Source organism: Varanus komodoensis, unplaced genomic scaffold (assembly GCF_004798865.1).
Source record: "Varanus komodoensis strain SLA01 unplaced genomic scaffold, ASM479886v1 scaffold51, whole genome shotgun sequence".
Lineage (NCBI taxonomy): Eukaryota > Metazoa > Chordata > Lepidosauria > Squamata > Varanidae > Varanus > Varanus komodoensis.
The window spans coordinates 5,988,461-6,010,380 of NW_025336100.1; the positions used below are offsets into that span (position 1 = coordinate 5,988,461).

The 21,920-nt window shown below is 41.3% G+C and overlaps 1 protein-coding gene across 1 annotated transcript in view; it reads right to left on the reverse strand.

Annotated features, from left to right (window-relative positions):
• Positions 1–21,920, reverse strand: part of MRC2 (mannose receptor C type 2) — a 60,843-nt gene that overhangs the window by 37,864 nt on the left and 1,059 nt on the right. The window contains exons 2-7 of the mRNA XM_044447378.1: positions 8,208–8,615; positions 6,125–6,298; positions 4,664–4,828; positions 4,064–4,177; positions 2,802–2,945; positions 1,918–2,100 (exon numbers count right to left, since the gene is read on the reverse strand). Of these exons, the coding sequence (XP_044303313.1) occupies positions 1,918–2,100; positions 2,802–2,945; positions 4,064–4,177; positions 4,664–4,828; positions 6,125–6,298; positions 8,208–8,615 (1,188 nt within the window). The remainder of the gene's footprint in view (positions 1–1,917; positions 2,101–2,801; positions 2,946–4,063; positions 4,178–4,663; positions 4,829–6,124; positions 6,299–8,207; positions 8,616–21,920) is intronic.

The following is a 21,920-nucleotide window of genomic DNA, read 5'->3' on the forward strand; positions in this document are numbered from 1 at the left end:
ATGCCTATTGCCCATGCAATGTACCTCTAATGCATCCCTCATCACTCCAGTTTGTGAGCATTTATCAAAATATCCTCATTTTCTCTTGAGGACTAGGAGCTTAGAACTGAAACACAGAGTTATTAGTTTAGTTATTAGATTTAAATCCCACATTTTTCTATTTTGAAGAACTCCAGGTGGCTTATATCATTTACCTCCTCCTGTGAGATGGGTTGGGCTGAGACACTGTGACTGGCCCAAAGTCTCCCAGTGGGCTTCATGGCTAAGTGGGGACTAGAACCCAGATCACCATGCTCTTAATGACTGCACCACACTGGCTTTCCCCCCCTCAGCCCCTGGAACCTCCCCACCCGCAGCAACTGTCCTAAAGGTGATGTTGGGGGCCTCAGCCAGGGCAAAACGGACTCTGGCCGGAGTGGAACCCTTCAAATGCAAAGCTCCTGCTGTGATCTCTCCTAAGGCTCCGCATTTTCCTAGCACCAGCCAGACAGCAACCAGTCATATGGTTATACCCTGAAATGTTTCCTGATTAGCAAACTAAAGCTAAAAGTGGGTTAAATGGAACTACTACCAGGTGGATTCAGCTGGGTAAAGAATCCAACTGAAGGAGTACCTATCAACAGCACCTTCTCAAACTGGGGAAAGCTAATAAATGGCATACCACAGCTTTCAGGGCTCATCAACGTTATTTTTATTAATCATTGGAAAATGCAGTTAAAGGAAATGCTTATCAGATTTACAAATAATGCCAACACCGGATGGGACAACTAATAACCTGGAAGACAGAGACAAAATTCAAAGTGAACTTGATAGGTTGGACCACGGGGCTGAAAGTAACAGATGGGAAGCAATGCCAAGTTCTGCACCTAGGAAGAGGGAACCAAATGCAGTTACAGGATGAGGATACTTGGCTCAGCAATACTGCACATGGGAAGGCTCTTGGAATTGTTGAAGATCACAAGCTGGATATGAATCAACACCATGATGTGGCTGAAAAAAGGAAATACTCTTTGGGGCTGCATTAATAGAAGTATCACTTCCAAAACATGAGAAGTATTAGTTCCCCTCTACTCAGCACAGGTTAAGCCTCAACTGGTGTATTGCAGGCTATCACAGTTCAAAGAAGATGAAGGCGAACTGGAAAAGGTCCAGGGGAGGGCAACAAAGATGCTCTGGGGACTGCATACCATGCCTTGTGAGGAAAGATTGAAAGAATTGGGCATGTTTAGCTTGGAGAAGAGAAGACTGAGGAGAAATATGATAGCGCTCTTCAAGTACATTGTCACACAGAGGAGGGCCAGGATCTCTTCTCCATTATACCAGTATAGGGCATGGAATAATGGGCTCAAGTTACATGATGCTGAACTTCAGGAAGAGACTGAGTGTTAGAGCAGTAGGACTATGCAACGGATTATCTAGGGGGGTTGTGGGCTCTCCCACACTGAAGGCATTCCAACTGAATGGCCATCCATTTAACCTGCATTGAGCAGAGCGTTGGACCTAATGACCTTACAGGTTCCTTTCAATTCTACTCTTCTATGGTTCCATGATTCTCTTAGTATACAGTGCCTGACAAAAGACAAAAGACACAATTCACATTTTTAAATAATTATTAACATTAGAGTTGTGCTTGTCACAAGAACTAGCTGTTCCACACTTGGACAGCTGGATGATGATGAGGGAGGGAGCTGGATTTATGATTGTCATACATGCCAGCCAAATAACACTATGTACACCTAACACCTGCTGAAAACTGGAAGATAAAGTTGCTCCTGGGCTTGCTTCATCTATCCTCTGTATATCTTTCCTACAGCAAATGTATTGCTCAGCCTTTACTGTTAAAATAAGAAATTACTGGAGATTTCAGTGCATTTTCACAACTATATAAGCCACATGTTTGAGACAACTGTTGCTTACCCTGCTTGATCTGCTTGGTAACAAACTCCAGTTCAAGGGGAGTGTGGATGCTCACCAGGTCCCCTTCATTCCGCAAGCAGGTCTTTTTGGCATCTGACCAATTCTTCTTTTCACTTATCAGGCGGTAGCAGTTGGACTGAAATGGTTGCCAGCTAGGATCACAGTCAGTCTTCACCTCTGAATCTAGGGCGGATAAACTTTAGGTAATAGCACTTGGAAAAAATATTTAATTATGCCACCAAGAATTTTATAAGGTCACCATTGACAGAATAAACTACCTGCCACATCAGCCTAGGAGTTCCTTGATCATTAGAGATCAAGGCCTATCTCTAAAGCTCTAACTAGTCAGGCACACATAAAATGTGAAATTCTTCTTCCATCCTCCACCTCCTCATTTTGATGCATTGCATGCCTCCAAAATCCCCTTGCCTGTCCAATGCATTCCAGTCAATTCCATGTACTAACTCCTGTATCAGAGTCTTTTAAATTTACATAATAAAAAGTTTGATGATGACAATGAAGAAGTAGAAACACTTAATGTTTTATTAAACCATGAATGAACCTAAACACAGAGTGAAATTCTTCTTCTTCAACAACAGTAATATAATTTAATCAGCAGCAGCACCCAGTGTGAATGTTTTCCTGCAGAACTCTTTCCTTCAACCCTTCCTTCGGGCTTGTCCACACAGCCTTCTCCAAAGGCCTTATTTACAAGTCCACACTACTTGTCCTCTTTGAGTTAGTCATGCTGTCTTGGGGTCCGTTTTCCCACCACGTTCTATCAACGTGATAAATGGCTGGTGGAGATTGCAACCTAGCAGGGCCAGCTGGATAAACAGTTTTCTGCTTCTTAAAAGCATGCAGCCTTTCTCCATATTACACACCTGTCAAGTATGTATTAGAGGTGGCATTAGGTTTCTTCTTGCAGATATAAGGCAAAGCAATGCTGCAGTCCCGGTTCTGCCATCCCCCTGATGACTCTGTCCGGATCACTCCACAGTTTTCTTCACCGGGGTTGTCAGGCTGATCTGCAAGTAGGAGGAGAATATCAACGAAGCTTGGCATGGTCATTGTTTAAAAGAAAACCACAGGTGAGAAACACTTGTCATACAGCTAGGCATATTTAAGGATGCTATCTGAGATCAGTTCTAAATTTCAATCAGAGGCAAAAGTGTAGGCCCTGCAGATCTTGTTAAAAGAAATGGGAGACATTTCACTGTACTCTTGTAGAGTCTAGCAGACCTAAGTTCAGGTAACCACTCAGATGACAATTGTAGGATAGCTTGGGGCCAGGTATCTCAGATTGTAAAACCCAATGCATTCTCAGAAGTGATGTATTATCATCAAAAACAAATAGTTGTTTAATAAGACCACATTGTAAGCCCCAAGGAGCCATTGGTTTGCATTCAGTGCTGAAAGATCTAGAGCTGGCCATTCATTCTCCTTTCCCCAATCACAGCAAGAATAAAGGCAAATCTAACATTTATGGACAGTAAAGATGGCTGTGAAGTGGTCTTGCTACACTCAGTTTAGACCCAGCCTTTCCTCTGCAGAAACAAGCTCTGCTAAGGAAAACTTGTTCAAAAAGTACAAGCCACTGACTGGCTGGTGACTATGATGACTGGGGACCCTCTCCAGTCTCCAGAGGAGTTTTGTATTGTTTTGTTTTGCTTTAGGTTTTAATTTCTGCTCCACCAAATATGGCAAAATAAGGATATATAGATTGATAAGCATCAATGCAGTGTTTAAAATTAAAAGGGATTAAGCCAGGAAGCACCCCTGAAAGGTGAAGGCAAAGGACAATGGCTGAAGCCAAGGGTGTATTTCAGGGGCATTTACATCTGTGAAGCCAGGAGGAAGAAAGATGGATGAAGAACTCAGTTTACATGATGTCTGGCTTCATTTGATGGGAGCATATATATTTTAGGTTAATACTTTAGAATCCCTTCAGTCCACTTACCTGTTCTACTTCATTCATCCATTTATAGAGCATTTATACCTGTAAGACTTAATCTTTTGCTACAGAAAAGGCTATAACATTAGTGAGCAATGTATGCCGATGGTCTGTGCCTCCAAACAGGTTCTCTTGATTTTTCTAATTATTATTATTATTGAGATCTTATTTATAGCTCCCCATCTGACTTACCACTCTCCCAATTAAGGAACTTCAAAGGTGAATTGTCTGACCACTGCCATCCTCCACTGAGGTCCAAATCATTAAGTCCTATCCAAAGAGTGGAACCATACCCTGTTAAAAGACCTGGTGTAGAGAAAGGAAGGCATTAATGTCACAGAATCAGACTTTCCACAATAAGCCATATCCAGCCATCCACACCTCTGCAGATCCCCAAATGGCTTCCATTCTTCATTCTCTCCATTCACTTAGTTAGCCATGGCTGCTGCTGGGCTCTCTCTTCCCACCCACCTAGCAGAGGGCAGCCTTCCCTGCATCCCACCTCTCTGCTGAGTGAACTGCTTGCAACAAATGCCTGTAGGCATCAATACGTTCTTTCAGTGTTGACATTTATAGTGCACATCCATTTGTCTACTCTCTCAGTATTACCAAGTAGTTCCTTGCCAAAACTAGTTTCCAAATACTGAAGCAGACTACGAGAACCACCATTAATGGAAAAACACTTGTCTGTGTGCTCAGGAAAGAAATGGGTAGAGAGAGCTCTCTGGAGCCAAAACTCCTGGACACCTTTGCCAGCAGTAGTTAGTTCAGTCCAAGGTACACACTGCTCACCATTGATGTAAGTCTGTTCATGGATCTCAGTGATACTAAGTAAGCTGGCTCCTTGCTGCTCACAACTCTTCCCAGCCTCCTGCCAAGAGAGAGTGGACTGGAAGTTGAACTGGTAGCAGCTATTGGTGAGGTGGTCCTTGTCCCAGAATGTATCACAGTCATTACCTAAGAAGACAGGCCAGAAAAGAAGGAAATTACTGCAAGCTGATATAGCTTAAATCCAAATGAACCAGCTGGCACTTGTCTACTAGTGTCCACTTTGCCAGATGTTTGAGATTCTTATATGAAGGGAGAAAAGTGTTTTTCAACCTTTGTATTCTGTGACTGAGGTAACCCTGGGGAGAGAGGAGGGGCAAAGTGAAGGTAGAGTTGGGATATGGAGAGACAAGACATAGCTTGAGTATCTGGGGCAAGCCTTCCCATAGGTTTCAAAACGCACTCAGAGAGAAACTTTATTTATGCAATTTTAATTCAAGCTGAGCATTCTGGGAAAAATATACCATTATAGTGTTCATTTAAGGTTATTGTATATAAGCTTGTACATTAGGATATGCTACTGACTGTGAACTAATGTATTATTTACCATGTGCCACAGTCAAAGAACAAATAATTTCATGTATGAAATCCATCAAAATTCAAAAAGCTTGTATACAGAACTGCAACTTTTAATACATTTAAATGCATATCTGATGCATATTTTAGGGTAAACCCTCCTATTCTACTCTATTGTCCTAGACACAGGCTGAATTGCTGTTTGTGTGGAATATTTATTAATATTTTCATTGTTGATGAGGATGGATCAGAGAAAATAGAGGATGAAAGTGCAGCTGCTGTTTGCTGTAAGTCAACTTGGCTAGGCAAAACTCAAACTTGTGCTTTGTTGGTAGGAAGTAGGGTGTAAAGGCAGGAAAAGTGGGTAAGGGGGCTGAAGGAGCGGAAGACTTAATATTCAGTAGTCTACCAGGCAGGGGAGTGAAAGAAACCAGCAACAAGGAGGCCTGTAAACCTCTTACACGAGAACATCCACCCTTCAAATCATGGGTCCAAACTTTGGGTTTTTCATCCCTCAACATCCCAGAGTTCTGGGTCTGGACGTCATGGTACACAACCCAAAGAGTAAGTGCTTCTGGGTTTTGCACCATGGTGGGATGGATGCAGGAAGCCGCGTGAGTGCTCCCTCGCTCCCACTTATCATCTCAGTAACTATGGTTTGTTAACTGTGACTTGCTATGATCCTGTTGTGGTACAGGAGTGGCAGTGTGGTTCAGGAACCCACAGGCCTGAAGATAAAGGAATTTAGGCAGCAGAAGCAAAATGAAGAAAAACCCCCTCCGCAGAGGAACCGTTTTTCAACTGAACCCAGTAGATACAACTAGCTCGTTACTCCTTTTGTAGGCTGACTGGTGCTAACCTACAGCCCCACCAGTGCCCACAATTCCATACAGCACGGAAGCAGCTCACTCTTAATAGGACAGAATCCCCATCTCTCATCTTTGCCATAATCCTGGGTGGTAGCACACCAGAGGTGACCATCTCCACGGCCCATGCTTGTACAATCATAGAACCACTGGTTATCGTACTTGAAAGGTATGGTGCACGGCTTCCCATGAGAGTTGCCTTGAATGGTATAAATTTCTGGAGGAAGGCAAAGAAAGAAAGAGACAGAGACAAAGTGCATTGACTCATACTTGCTCCCCTCTGCTTATCATTTGACCACAGGTCTTGCCAACCCACAGCACCCTCCTCAAACAAGTAGCGCCCCAGAAGTGTTGAACTACAACTCCCATCATTCACCAGTTAGCATAGCTATTGGGGCCAAAAACATAGTGGCCAAAAGTGTAGCTGGCTAGGGCATGCTGGGAGTTGTAAGCCTTTTTTCTATTTACACTTCCATAGCATTGCGACTTGCGTCTCTTTACTATGGCCAGAATGGAGGTAATAAGCCGCTGGAAAAACTCTTATGACTGTACAATCTAGAATTGGGTCACTGAGATTTGGCTTCTGGGAAATGATTACATCGCACTAGGCTGGCAAGAGGCGCAGCTAAATGAGGCTTCTTTAACATGTAAGGTAAAATCCAGCATAAGTTCTACTTAAAGTAGACCCACTGAAGTGAATGGGACTTAAGCAAATAATGACTAATTTATTTCCCGATTCTTTTCAGTAGCTCTGCTTAAAGAACAACTTGAGCCTTCTCCAACCTCATGCCCTCCAGACCTGCCGACTGCAGCAGCCGTCTTTCCAAGGAGCGCAGCCATTGCAATTCACATCCTGGCCAGGAACAATAGAATCTGCAATTCCAACACCTCTGGAGGGTGCAAGTTTGGTAAAATTTCTTTGGCAAGATGGAACTCTGAGCTTCAGTGAGAATACTGAAGCAGAAGGCGGGAACCTGGCAAGCGTTTTAGGACAAAATAAAAAAATCCATCTTTCGAAGCACTTTGAAAGATTTTTTTCTATTTGTATTGACATTGGAGAGGTAGGAAAACCCTGCCAAAAGAATGGTCAGAATTTTACAATTTCTGTTAGTTTTCCTAACAGGGATTCAATTAGATTGTCTATATAGGTCTCCCAAAGTATGGCCTGAGTAGATTGACAATACAAGTGGCAACCCTTTGGAGCGTCAAACTAAATAGATTATCTAAATTTGTTTTATAGTCAGTAAGGTTTACATAATGTTTTGTCTTTTAAAATAAATTGTGGGAAGGGGGAATTGTTAGTCTTTGTTTGTCAAAGAAAGCTAGCACAGAGAGAAACATTTACAAGTACATCTTCTCAGAAACCATTTGAAATTACAACATGCTATGGTTCATGTTTGAAGAATTATACTTGTTAGATCCTTGGTAGCAATAAGAAATCATGAAGAGAGGGGAAAAACAGTAGAGGATATGAAGTAACTGACTGTTGTATAGATAAATGATTTCTTTGTTGTTAAACTACCATAGAATGTTGAAAGATAGATAAATTGGGGAGGGGGGGTACAGTTTTGAAAATATTGCTTGTATTTGTTTAAAATTCCCTTGGCAACTTTGACCATTTTAGCTTATCTATTTTACTTTGCTTTGTTTTACAAATTTTTTCAGTATTAGATCATGTTAAGAAAATAATTATAATAAAAAAGAAATCTTTCTCATATACTTCAAATTAATCTATGCACTTAATTCCTAACCAAATGCTATTATGATCACTAACACAGACTTTTAATAAAATAAACCAACAAATGTAGACTAGGTTTAAGATTTGATTGCTCAAAACATATTTATAGATCATAACTTCTGACTACCAGCTGCTGGGCTCAAGCAGAAGGGGCTGGCTATCACTGTAATGCCCTGCTGGTGAGCTGTAAAGTCTAGTAGTTTGACCTCGCAAGGCAGTTCTGACATTCTTATATACTCATAACAGCTGGTAACTTTCTTTTAATGAGAACACGGGTTCTCAAATCAGACATTAGATTCTGAATTTGCATAGGACACCCATAGAACCCAGCACTAGCAATGATAAAGAATGCAAATATTAAATTTCATTCTTGACAGGCAGGCTTTACCAGAGTACGGTCTGGAGCACAAATCTTCATCATGGCCATAGACCTTCCACTGGCTTCCATGTGCTTGGTCACCCCTTTCTGTTGCTGCCAGTGACCAGTTCCCTAGCCTGGAGCTCAAATACTGAGAAAGCTGGTCGCCCAGGCTCCGGCAGTTCCACCGCATGTTGACTGATTCATGATCACACTCATAGGTGGCCAGTGCATGGGCTACTGTGCTGGTGTTGGCGGACTTCCAGGAGACTCCCAAGCATTGCATAGTTCCAACGTTGAAAAGCCGGTTCCGGGAAACCCATTTCCACTTCTGCGCAGGGAGGCTAGTGTTGCAGGTTTTAGACATTTTTACTAGAGAGTCCTTTGTCTCCAAACAGCCCTGTAGACCACTGCTGTAGATAAGAAAGATCCCAGAGTCTGAGAAAATACAAAGATAAGGTAGTATATGAGTATTTACATACACACGCACACTTTTAAAATCCCACAAATCCAGAAGACCAGCTGGCACCAAACCCCTCACCAAATACAGCACCATCCTCCCAGTGAGCAATCCAGTCAAAGCACAACAACCCACCAACTGTGTCAGAAAAGAAAGCAGGTACAATGAGGAATGTTGCCTAATTGCGGAGGAATATCTGGTCTCAATAGCCTGAAGTAATGAGTTGTATAAGGATCAAAAAAGTCACAGGCAGCCAACCAGAATAGTATACGATACCGTGAATATGAATAAGTGCATTGTTGCATAATGATAGTACACTTTCAGTTTTATTTCCAAACTTCCAGTAATTGCTATCCCTACAATTACTTTCTTGCACTGAGTTCACAACAAAACCCAGACCTTAAAACCACTTACAGGTTTAGAGGCAGTTTTCAGCTCTAGAGTTGTGCCTTCCAGGCATGAGTGTTTTTTAAAAAGGTAGCTTACCTTAAAAGTTATCTACTTTCCTGTGCATCTAAAGAGGAAGCAAAGAGGAGAAGGTGTCGTTTCCCCTCAAACGAAAACAGAAAAAGCAAGTTCTGGGAAGGGTTAGGTCTCTCAGCACTCCTAATGTTCCTGGCTATGTGGCTTTAGAAATTATAAGGTAAACTGTCCATACCATCAAGAATTTTTGCTTATGACCAAAAAAACCCTATCAGCTTACTTTGAAAACAAAGGGCTAAAGTTAGAAAATTACAAGTTGCATGAAAGCATAGAAAATTATAACTCCTGCAGATTTCAGAGCCTTTTGTTGGGAAAAGGAACACAGTAGTAAGTTGTCTGAAGAGAGGACGGCTAAGACACTAAATACTGGCTTTATTTGGAACTGTGCATGATCTCGCTAGACCCACATGTGGAGTTTAGAGGGCAGCACCAATAAAAAATTTCAACAATAAAATAAAGCACAAGTAATACGGGAGCATAGAGGGTATGATGGGAAAGCATCCCTTTGCCAAGACCTCCATGGGTCTCTTTTGCACCTTGCCACAAGTTCTTGCTACAAGCATCCTTTACTCTCAGTTAGTAATGTATGACTGTGAGAGTTGGACCATATGGAAGGCGGGGTGCCAAAGAACTGATGCCATCGAATGTGGTGTTGGAGAAGACTCTTGAGAGTCCCTTGGACTGCAAGGCGATCAAACCAGTCAGTCCTAAAGGAAATCAACCCTGACTGCTCTTTAGAAGGCCAGATACTGAAGATGAAACTCAAATACTTTGGCCACCTAATGAGAAGAGAGGACACATTTGAGAAGACCCTGATGTTGGAAAGGACTGAAGGCAAAAGGAGAAGGGGATGGCAAAGGATAAGATGGTTGGATGATGTCATCAAAGCAACAAACATGAATTTGAGCAGGCTCCAGGAGGCAGCAGAGGGCAGGGGGACTTGGCGTGCTTTGGTTCATGGGGTCATGAAGAGTCGAACAAGACTTAATGACTGAACAACAAACAGCAAAAATCTAAGAATGTTGCAGCTTCCTCTCAGGGAACAGGATTCAGGCCTATCTACTGGCTGATTTCACTGTTGGACCACAACTGATCTTCAAATAAAAATCTGGGATCCTCCATTACATGTTCCCCAATTTAGGACAACCTAGTGGGGTTTGACTAAATCTCCCACTACTCCCATATAACACATCTGTTCTATTAACTTCAAGTTGCAAGATTAAGTCTCACTGGAAAAGATAACCTTGCAAAATAAGAGAATTTTGTATCTTGAAGGACATAATTTGCAAATAGGTTGGCATGCTTATATGTGGTATGAGAAGGTTAAGTCTCATGGGACTTTTTAAAGTCACTTTATTAGAAGATCATTAATGTCAGTGTGGGAAAAGTTAAAATCAAAATTGTATAATAAGTTACCAAGATGGCTTTCACCTATGGAAGCTTTTGTGTATCCAAATGTATTGAATTTTGAAGGGATCATAAGATATGATGATATTTTGGATAAGGATGGAGGCCTGAACCTAGATCAAGAAATACAAGAACAGGGACTCAATATCTCGTGGTGGTATAAGGTGCAGATGCAATCAAGATTTGCTAAAGATTGTAAAATATGGGGGTTTTATAAAGACCTAAAAAGACCTTTATAATGACCTATAAAGACCTTTGATCAAGTGATGTTAAAAACAGATGAGAAAATGATTAAAAGAATTTATGAGTTCCTACTTGACAGGAAAATGGAAGGGGAACAGAGGTTAAGGAAACTATAACATGGCCACAAAATTTTGGATATAATATTGAATTAGAAAAGTGACAAAAGTTATGGGAGAGAAATATTAAGGTAACTTTAGCAACTTCGTATAAAGAAAATTTATATAAAATGTTTTATAGATGGTATTTGTTGCCAAATCGGTTAGCTAAAATGTTGCCAAATATGTCAAACAGATGTTGGAAATGTAAACATGATGTGGGTACTTTTTACCATATGTGGTGGACTTGTGAATATGTGAAAAAATATTGGATTAAAATACATAAATGACTTGAGGAGATGTTACAAAAACCCTTAGCTTTTAAACCTGAAATTTTCTTGTTAGGGATTGTACCGGAAAATATTAGCAAACAAGAAATGTATTTGATACTACATTTAATCACAGCAGCGAGGATTGCGCTAGCTCAATGCTGGAAGAGTGAGGAAATACCCACTGAGGAAATGATTTTAAAAAAGATTCTGGACTGTGCAGAAATGGACAGATTGACTCTATCACTGAATGAGAAAGAAGATACTGACTTCTATCAAACTTGGGACCTTTTTTACGAGTGGCTGGAGAAATGGGACTAGGCTTAGATTTAAAGATGTCTTTAAATTTTTATAAATCAATTTGAATATGATTATAGAATGTTTAAAAGATATGTTATAGGGGGCTGACCCAGTATGTCCAATGTATTTGATGATTGATTTTTTTTTAGTTTTTAGTTTAAAAACTTAATAAAAATGTGCAAAAAAAAAAAGTCTCACTGGAAAAGATTAGGAATGTACCCTATTACAAGTTTCATTGATTTTTATTCAAGTGTACAATATGTTTCACAATTCTTATTCAGGTCACAGTTTGTATTCAATTGCATGAAATGGAATGAGCTAAGCTGACACTTGGGGACCTGAATCCAAGTCCAAGCCAAAGTCAGCTTTCACACTACTTTTTAAAATATGCATTGGCATCTCCTGTTTCCCTCCTTTCCCCTGCTCATTGATTCCTTCTTTCTTCTAGTTATACTCACTCATTCAGGACCAGAAAATCCTAGGCACCTCATCACCTGGAAATTTGATATTAACTCCTGGAAATGTTAAACATTGATTTCAGCTCTTTATAGAGAGCTGACACTTCAAAATTTAACACTACATCCAAAAAAGATTACATACATTTTTATTCTACTTTTCTCAATCTGTTCCCCCAGTTCTTTGAAGACCATGCAGACAAATCCCCATTATCACTACATCTAATACCAAACTTGGGTTGTGAGTTTGAAAGTGAAATGGCAGCCAACTCCAGAAGATAGTAGTTTCTACATGCTTAGGAGACCTCCTTTATCTGCCGAAGTATATTCGTTTTTAAATTAATTGTGTAAAAGGAAAGTGTTAGAGAACATGCACACACACAAAAGTATAACTTCTGATTCACAGATACTGATATCCATGAAGATGATTAAGGAACTACTGTCCATGTATCCAGGCAGCTGGATGGTCATTTCCAGAAGGTGATTCTAATGGACTACTAATGGCACTGATGCGATGATGTCCTGTGGGGTTTAGTCTTGCCTCCCATGCTGCTCAACATTACATGAAGCTGCTGACTGCGTGGAAGACTCGGGGTTTCTCAGGTAACCATACTATGTTCTTTGCAGAAGTGGAAAGATAAAGCAGCCGGCCCAAAATCAGAACCTGGGATGGTGGAACAAGCACCAGGGCCAAGTGCCATTGTTGCTGAAACTCTTGAAAAGTGCTACACAAAGTTGCTACAGCTAAAAAAGAAGAGAAAATATTCTCAGAGGCAATTTAAGGCAGGAGAAGCATTCTCAAAGATGTTTTGCAATGCATTTGGAGAAAGGGAAATAGTCCCTGAAGGTCTGAGGGCCTTTAGAATTCCTTTCCAAAACACACTGGACATAAGGCATCTGAGAATATTTTCTCTTTTGTTTTGAGACACAGAAGTGTCTTCTTGCTAGTTTCAAAGTGGCTACGGTCACCATCATCATAATCTTCCCAGCATGGCTTAGGGTCCCATCATAAAGCCGAGAAGCATTCTGGGGAAATTAAGATGGCAACAGCTGCTGCCACCTTGTCCAGCGTGACTCTATGGAGCACTGGACTGTGCAGCTACGCATCTCTGCTACTGCTCCCTGAAACATGGCCTCCCACTCAACTGCCTCCTTGGGGTACACCAGGACAAAGGCCTGTTAGGAACTGGGCCCCCCAGCAGGACTCTAACTTGGAACAATCCAGAGTTTGAACATTAGAGTCGAGATAAGATCACTCCACAGTTCAAAAGATGCTTCTAAGTTCGAACTGTGAGCAAAGTGAAAAAATGCAGTCGCAGTGAAAACATCATCGGTTGTGCACCCAAACTGAAAAAAAAAAAAAAAAAAATGACAGTAAAAGACACATTGCCTCGATGTCCTGAATCCATTAGTCTTGAATCAATTTGTCTTGTCTTGAATCTGTTCAGCTTGAATTGATTCAGGACACTGAGGAAGCCACAACAGTGCAACTAGAGACATTCAAGAAAGATGGGTAAGTATGTTCGAAGTGAGGGGGAGCATTTTGAGGGGGATTAATGGAAATGTGTCTTTTTATTGTCATTTTTTTTATTTAAACATTTTTTGTATTTTTTGATTACCCCTCATATATAACCTCAAACTTAATTCCTTTCAGGAGGCCGTAACTGCTGTTTAAATTTAAGAAATGGTTATTGTTGAGGGTCTGAGAACGGATTAATTCACTTTTCATTATTTCTAATGGGAAAAATTGATTTGAACTTCGAATGATGCAGAGTTCAACAGCCTCCTGAAATGAATTAAGTTTGAAGTGTGAGGCAACACTGTAATGCGCTTGAATCATCCCAAAACCATCCCTAGCCCCACCCCCCGCTGGCCTGTGGAAAAATTGTCTTCCACAAAACCGGTCCCTGGTACCAGAAAGTTTGGGGACTGATGCAATAAAGCACAGTGTTTCTTTCAGCACAGAAAAATGTTTCCATCTTATCAGAAGCCTGACAAGACAAGCAGTATTCTTGACTGGAATGTGCCAGAAAATTTGAAGGACCACCAATTCTAGCAGAACTGGGTCATTTCCCTTAATACTTTTGCTTACATGTTTTATTATTGTTTGGATATGATGAAACAATGAGGCTGGTCTGTATTCACAGTCTGAGCTCTCCTACGACACTGAATAGGTGAGCATAGCCAGCAAGACACCATCACCATCTGTTTGGAAATGGCAAATAGGACAGGTAAGAAGCAAGGTCATAGCAACTAAGAGGAGAGAACCTATCTGATAAATTAATCTTTGGAAAGAGTCAAATCAGGTTTAATCTGAGATGTTCCCTTTCTCAGATGGTAGTGCTCCTGTCAACAAATGGACCCCTACCATCAGAGGAAAGAGTCCTGACAGAAGATGGAAGCTGATTTTGAAATAGGGAAATATAGTGTGAAGTTTTTATCCTAGAGGAAGTGTAAAAGGGAAAGTTGCTAGAATCTCTGGAACAAACATTTTTGCATTTGTATTTTGCATATTTGACCATCTTTTCACAGTGTAAAAGTGAACAAAGAGGTACAGTTCTAAAGTTGTTAAGTTTAAGAGAACATAGAGACATTATTATGCATCCTACAGGGAATTAGACTTAATGTATGAAAAGGAAACGAGACTAAAATAATAACAGATATTATCTCAGATAAAGAAATATTATTATATTTCTGCTCAAAGCAGAAATATAATTCTCTCATATAAATCTAGATTTCTCTCATATAAATCTAGACAGTTGGCAATTAAATATAGAATGTGCCATACTTTTTATTTTATGATGTATTTACTGCTGCTCACAAAAGATTAAATGGCAAAGAATAAAATGGCAAATTCTCAAATATTTAAATATGCCAAGATAAAATGTACAAAGTCAGCAGAAACTATTTAAAAAAGGTCCTGTGACACTTTCAAGCCTAACAATTTTATTCTGGCATTTTGGCCATTCTGGGTGCTTTGTCATACAACTGAGCTTTTTTCTCCCCATGCATTACCATGTTCGAGACTACGTACGTGTGTGTGTGTGTGTGTGTGTGTGTGTGTAAGGAAGAGAAAGCAGCTATGTGGATGGGTACAGGAGATGTCTGGCCCACTTTTGCAAAAAAAAAAAAAAAAAAGGAAGGAAGGAAGGAAAAGGAGAGTAAAAGTTCTGGTATTTTTGCAAAAAGGATACAAAGTGTTTTGCATACTGAACATTTCTAGAGGTTCCACCCATCAAGGCTCCTCCACGTGGCTTCCAAGGTTACAGATGAGGTTGCTGCTTAAGGCAAAAGCATTCTTCCTTCCTCAACAAGAGCTGGTTGCTCCGGCCTTTTGCATTGCTTGCTTTTGCCTCTCCTCTCCTCTCCATTCCAACTAGGAGTCGTCTTATGCATCCGTAATTACAGGAGTGACCCCTTCCTCTCTTAGCAGGTAAGCTCATGGAATTCCCCTTCCCACCTCTTCCTCCTCCCACATTCACTTCACCCGGCTGCCATTTTGCTTCTCATGATTGAAGCTTGGCTGGCAGGCAGGGATGTGTATTATTTATTTGTTTGTTTATTTAAAACATTTATACCCTATCTATACCCAAAATGGGTCTCAGGACAGCTCACAACAGTAACAGAACAATTAAAATGCCATGCACAATATGTAATTAAATTCCTATCTTAAAACTCCATCAAATCTTAAAATATTGGGTGAATGAAAAAAGGTTTTGGCCTGGCACCAAAAAGAATAAAACATTGGCGCCAGGCCCATCTCCAGATAGCCACTCTTTCTAACCTCCTTCTGAGAGGGCTCCCAAAAAAAAAGACTTCAGGAGAAAATCTTAAAGCTCAGGCAGGTGTATATGGAAAGAGACACTCCTTCCCATAACCAGGCCCTAACGCATTTAGGGCTTTAAATGTCAAAGTAAACAGCTTAAATTGGGCCTGAACTTAAATCAGTAGCCAGTGCAGATAATACAGGTCTGGTGTTATATGGTCCTGCCTGCCAGTTTGTGTCTGTAGCTGCTCAGTTTTGTACCAGCTGAAGTATCTGGACAATCTTCAAGGGTAACCCCACATACAACACATTACAGTAGTTGGGAGGTTACCAGAGTATGGATTACTGTTGCTAGACTGTACTCATCCGGGTAAGAATGTAGTTGATGGACCAGCTGAAGCTGGTGGAAAGTGCTCTTCACCACTGCAGTCACCTGAGATTCCAGAAATAACTCTGGGTTGAGGAACACTCCCAAACTACACACCTTGTCCCTTAGGGGGAGCACAACCCCATCTAGAACAGGGCAAATATTAATCCCTGGGACAGCTGAATCACCTACCAACAGAACCTCCATCTTATCTGGATTATGTCTCAATGTGTGGTGCCATTGTTGTATCCAGCATTAATTACATCAGACACCATGGCCTTACTCATCACCAGCTTCAAAATTTTCTCTAGATAGATACAAAATGTAGAAATGGATTATACCATGCAGAAGCCAAGTGGCTTAGCAAAGTCTTCAAATGCTTTTTCAATCTTCCTCATAATGTGTTTCTCAAGGAGAAAGGGAAAGGTCAAGTAGTACATTCTGACCCTGGATGGATTTTTCATTTGGCTTTCTTAACTGAAAGCACAGAGCATCTGAACACATTGAATCTAAGGTTGCAAGGAAAAGGAAAGCTTATGTGTGACATGTACTCTGAATTGAAAGCTTTTGAAGCAAAACTAAGCATTTTTGTGAAGTGGGTTAGTAAAAGTAACTTTTCAAACTTCTTAAGCTGCAATGAACTAAAATTTGAGAAGGATGACAATTTACAATTCTATGTTGAAACACACATCAAACCACTGAACTTATTGCAGGTGGAATTTCAGAACAGATTAACTGATTGCCATAAGAACTGAAAGGAATTAAGAAAGTTTCAGAATCCATTTGAAGTAGCACCAGAAGATGCAAGTAACTTTTTTTCAGATGGAACTAATTGATTTGCAAACCAGTGATCATCTCAGAGACATTTACAAAGAAAATAGTCTGTTAGAATTCTATTGTGGTCTCCCTGATATATTTATCAGCCTAAAGAAACTTGCAGCAGGCATGTTTACAGTCTTTGGCACACATACATCTGTGAACAAACTTTTTCCAAGATGAAAATTATGAAATCCAAGCATAGGTCAAGACTTACAGATGAACATTCACATGACATTTTAAGAGTGTTTGTCACAAACCTTTATTGGACATTAAAGCCTTGGCTAACAGAAAACAGCCACAGCCACAAAAATCACACATTCTCCTTCCTAACTCCTAGCAGAGCAGAGCAAGCTGCCCCAGCTGGTCTAGGGCCTCTGGGATACAAGCAGCCAAGCTCCCAGGGAGCAAGCGAATGAACAGGGAGAGCAAACAGGAGTCTGGTGGAGGAGTTTGGCAGGGGAGGTCCCTAAAAATTCTCCCCGCTGTTTCTCTTCTTTATTTCACCTTAATTCCCCCACTGCACACACATACGCACATACACACACATGCACACACACACAGTGAAGACAGTGGGGAGAAATTCGAAAGCCCCAGTTGTCACAACAGCCCCCGCAAAGCCAGAATCACTAAGGTTGCACAAACAATGGCCCAAGGAGACTCCATAGTGGTGGTGGCCTGCAGCAACTGCAACAGCTGCGCAGTAGTAGCCCTGTTACAAGAAAAGGTGAGAGCACTGGAGCAGCAAGGGTCAACAACAACAACAACAACAACAACAACAACAATAATACAAGAAAATGAAGAGTTTTTAGACAGAACAGAGGAGCTGCAACAGCTAAGTATAGTCCAGAAGCAAGAAACGCATCAGCAAGCTGAGGCAGCAGAAGAGGACCCTGAGGGAAGGGAAAATGAGGATACTCCCTGGAACAGGGTGACAGATGCAGAAGACCTAGAAAACAGCCTGCAGCAGTGGAAGCATTGGAAGGCCAATCAAGAAAGGAAAGGGATACCAAAGGGAGAAGAGTGATAGTTGTGGGAGATTCCCTGTTGTACAAGATGGAAAAATATGTATGTATGTCGTGATGACCCAGTGAATCACCAAGTATGCTTTCTCCCTGGTGCCAAGATTAAAGATATAACCAACAAGTTCACGCAACCCATACAACCCACTGACAAATACCCCTTCGTCCTCTTCCATGGAGAACTAACAACATTGCCATGAGAAACTTCACTGAAATAACACCAGGCTTTGAAGTTCTAGGGAAGAAAATAAAAAACACTGGGGCCCAGATGGTCTTCTCCTCAATCCTACCAGTATGTGGAAGGGGAACTGTTAAGGAAAGAAAAACCCTTCAAGTGAACGACTGGCTACGATGGTGGTGCCGTAAAGAGAGATTTGGATTCTGGGACCACAGGCTAAGGTTCCTGGAAGATGGACCACTGGCAAATGATGGGCTGCACCTCACAAAGAACGGGAAGCAGGTGTTTGGCTACATGAAAAAGTTCATCAGGAGGGTTTTAGATTAAAACATAGGGGAGGGAGATGTGCAGCATGACCGGCCCAACACCAGTCTCCTAAATAAATAGGAAGAAAACCGTGGCACAGCGAGGATGAACTTTGATGTCTCTACACCAATGCCCAGAGTATGGGAAACAAGCAACACGAACTTGAGCTCATAGTACACGAAGGCAATTACAATCATATAGAAATAACTGAAACTTGGTGGGATGGGTCTCATGACTGGAACGCTACAACTGATAAATACAACCTGTTTAAGAAAAATAAGGTAAAGGTAAAGGTTTCCCCTTGACGTTAAGTCCAGTCATGCCTGACTCTAGGGGGCAGTGCTCATCTCAGTTTCCTAGCCGAGGGAGCCAGCGTTTGTCCGCAGACAGTCTCCGTGGTCATGTGGCCGGCATGACTGAACACCGAAGTGCACGGAATGCTGTTACCTGCCCACCAAAGTGGTACCTTTTTATCTACTTGCATTTGCAAGCTTTCGAACTGCAAGGTTGGCAGGAGCTGGGACGGATCAATGGGAACTCACCCCGTTGGGCAGATTCGAACTGGCGACCTTTCAATCAACCAGCCCAGCAGCACAGCAATTTAAACCACTGCACCACCTGCATCCCCTTAAGAAAAATGGAAAGGACAAAAAAAGGAGGTGGAGTTGCACTATAAGTAAGAGACACATATATCTGCACAGAAATACAAGAAGAGCAACTTAATAGCCCCATTTAAAGTATCTGGCTTAGTGTAAGGGAACAAAAATAAGAAAAACATAGTTACTGGCATCTGTTACCAAGCACCCAGTCAAAAAGAGGACAAGGATGCAACCTTCAAAAAAGCAACTTGCCAGCATTTCCAAGATGTAGTCATCCTGGGGGACTTCAGTTTCCCTGATATATGCTGGGAGACAAGTTCTGCCAAGCATGGCCCCTCCAAGAGACTCCTGATATGCATTGCCAACAACTTTCTCCAGCAGAGAGTAGAGGTAGGTACAAGAATACATCCTTCATTTAATACTAACTAACAGGGATGGCCGGGTGGACAAAATAACAACCATGGGAGCTCTGGGGGAAAGTGACCATGTGATGTTTGAATTCTCAATTATAAAGGAGACAAAGAGTAACTGGAGCCAAACACACATCCTGGACTTCAAGAAAGCCAACTTTAACGGACTCAGAAAAATGGTAAGTGAAGTGCCATGGCAACACACCCTTAAGGGAAAAAGAGTCCAAGAGGTGTAGGAAATCTTGAAAAATAAGATTCTCCAAGTACAATTTTGAACAATTACATCAAGAAAAAAGTGTAAAAGACAGCAGAGAAAGCCCACATGGCTCCACAAAAAGTTAAGTGACAGCCTGAAAGGGAAAAAAAAGAACATGTGAAGAAAGTGGAAGCAGGGCCAGACCACAAGGGAAGAATATAAACAAATAGCAAGGAATTGCAGTGACAGCATCTGGAAGGCTAAAGCAGGAAATGAACTGAGAATAGCAAGGGATGCTAAGAACAACAAGAAAGCCTTCTTCAAATAAACAAAAGACATGTGAAAAAGAAAGGTGTCCAGCTACTTAAAGTGGATGGTAGAGTGCTAACAGGCAGCAAGGAAAAGGCAGAGGTGCTCAGTTCATGCTTTGCCTCAGTCTTCTTCCACAAGAACATCTACAACCAAGAGGAAGCACAAGCTGGAAGTGAGAGATGCAGCCCAAGATTGACAGACAAACGGTCAAGGAACACCTAGATGGAATAAACACGTTCAGTTCTCCAGGGCCCGATGAACTCCATTCCAGAGTCATAAAAGAGCGAGCGGAGGAACTCTCAGAACCATGGGCTATTATCTTTGATAAATCTTGGGAAACAGGTGAAGTGCCAGATGACTGGAGAAGGGCTAACATTGTCCCTATCTTCAAAAGGTGAGGCGGGGGGCGGGGGGAGATGAACCTGGGAACTATAGACCAATTAGTCTGACATCAATCCCTGGAAAAAATCTGGAGAAAATTATTTAAAAATCCATCTGTAAGCATCTTGAAAAATGCATTAGTTAATAGAAGCCAACATGGATTTATCAAAAATAAATCCAGTCAGACTAATTTAGTCTCATTTTTTTGACTGGGTAACTTCCCAAATGAACAGAGGGAATACTGTGAACATAATCTACCTAGACTTTAGCAAAGCTTTCAATATGGTACTGCATGTCATTCTGATAAGCAAATTAGCAAAAACTGAACTAGATGGAAAAACTATTAGGTGGATCCAAAATTGGATGCTGAATTGGCCACAAAGAGTGCTCATCAACGGCACATTCTCAAATTGGATGGAAATAACTAGTGGGGTGCCACAGGGTTCAGTCCTGGGTCCAGTGCTCTTCAACATCTTTATTAATTATTTGGATGAGGAAATACAAGGAAAGATAATCAGATTTGCAGACAAACAAAACTGGGTGGAATAGCAAGCACCCTTGAAGACAGAATGACAATCCAGGGCAATCTTGATAACTTTAACATTGGGCTGAAAGCCACAGAATTCAATCAGGACAAGTGCCAAGATCTCCAGCTAGGAAAAAGAAACCAAATGCATTGATACAATATGGGGAATACATGGCTCAGCAGAACTGAAAAAGAAAAGGATATAGGAGTAATTGTGGGCAATAGGCTAAATATGAGTGAACAATGCAGTGCACCAAAAGGAAAGTATTACTTTCAAATCACAAGTAATTGTTCCCCTATCCTCCTCACTAGTCAGACCTCATCTGGAATACTGTGTCCAATTCCGGGCACCAAGACTTAAGAAAGATGCTAAAAAATTAGAAACAGTCCAGAAGAGGTCAACAAAAATGATCCAGAGTTTGGAAACACCGCCCTACAAGGAGCAACTGAGAGACCTGGGCATGTTCAGGCTTGAGTAGAGAAGACTGAGGGGGGACATGTTAAATTATTAACAAAGAGGAAGGTCAAGATCTCTTCTTGCTGATGCCAGAGTGTAGGACACGGAATGATCAATTCAAGTTGCGACAACTCAGATTCAGACTAGATATCAAGAAAATCTTCCTCACTGTCAGAGCAATATGACACTGGAACCAGCTGCCTAGAGAGGTGGTGGGCTCTCCCACATGAGAGACATTCAGAAAGAAACTGGCCAGCCATCTGAGTGGGATAGTATAAACTGGTCTCCTGCACCAGCAGGGGGCTGGACCCAGTGGCCTTCATGGCCCCTTGCAACTCCACTATTCTATGATCCTATGACTAGGTAAGCATGCATAGTTAGATAAAAGGATTCCACAGTAAAATATTGTTCCAAAATGGATTGCGTCCCAGTTAACATTGACCTCTGAATGTTTATTTTTGATCTAAATCAGTAGGTTAATAATTGTGTTACTTAATTGTTATTTTTATTTAAGATGTGGCCCTCCAGAGGCATTGGGCACTCTGATGCGGCCCCCATGGCCCAGAAGGTTCGGGACCACTGCTTTATACTAAAATCTTTCCAAAGTGGTGCAAGTGGGCTGCTTCAGTTTTCACTTACAGCTCTGCCTATTTTCTCATCTGCTTTTTTATTGATGCTATGTCACATTTTCTTTT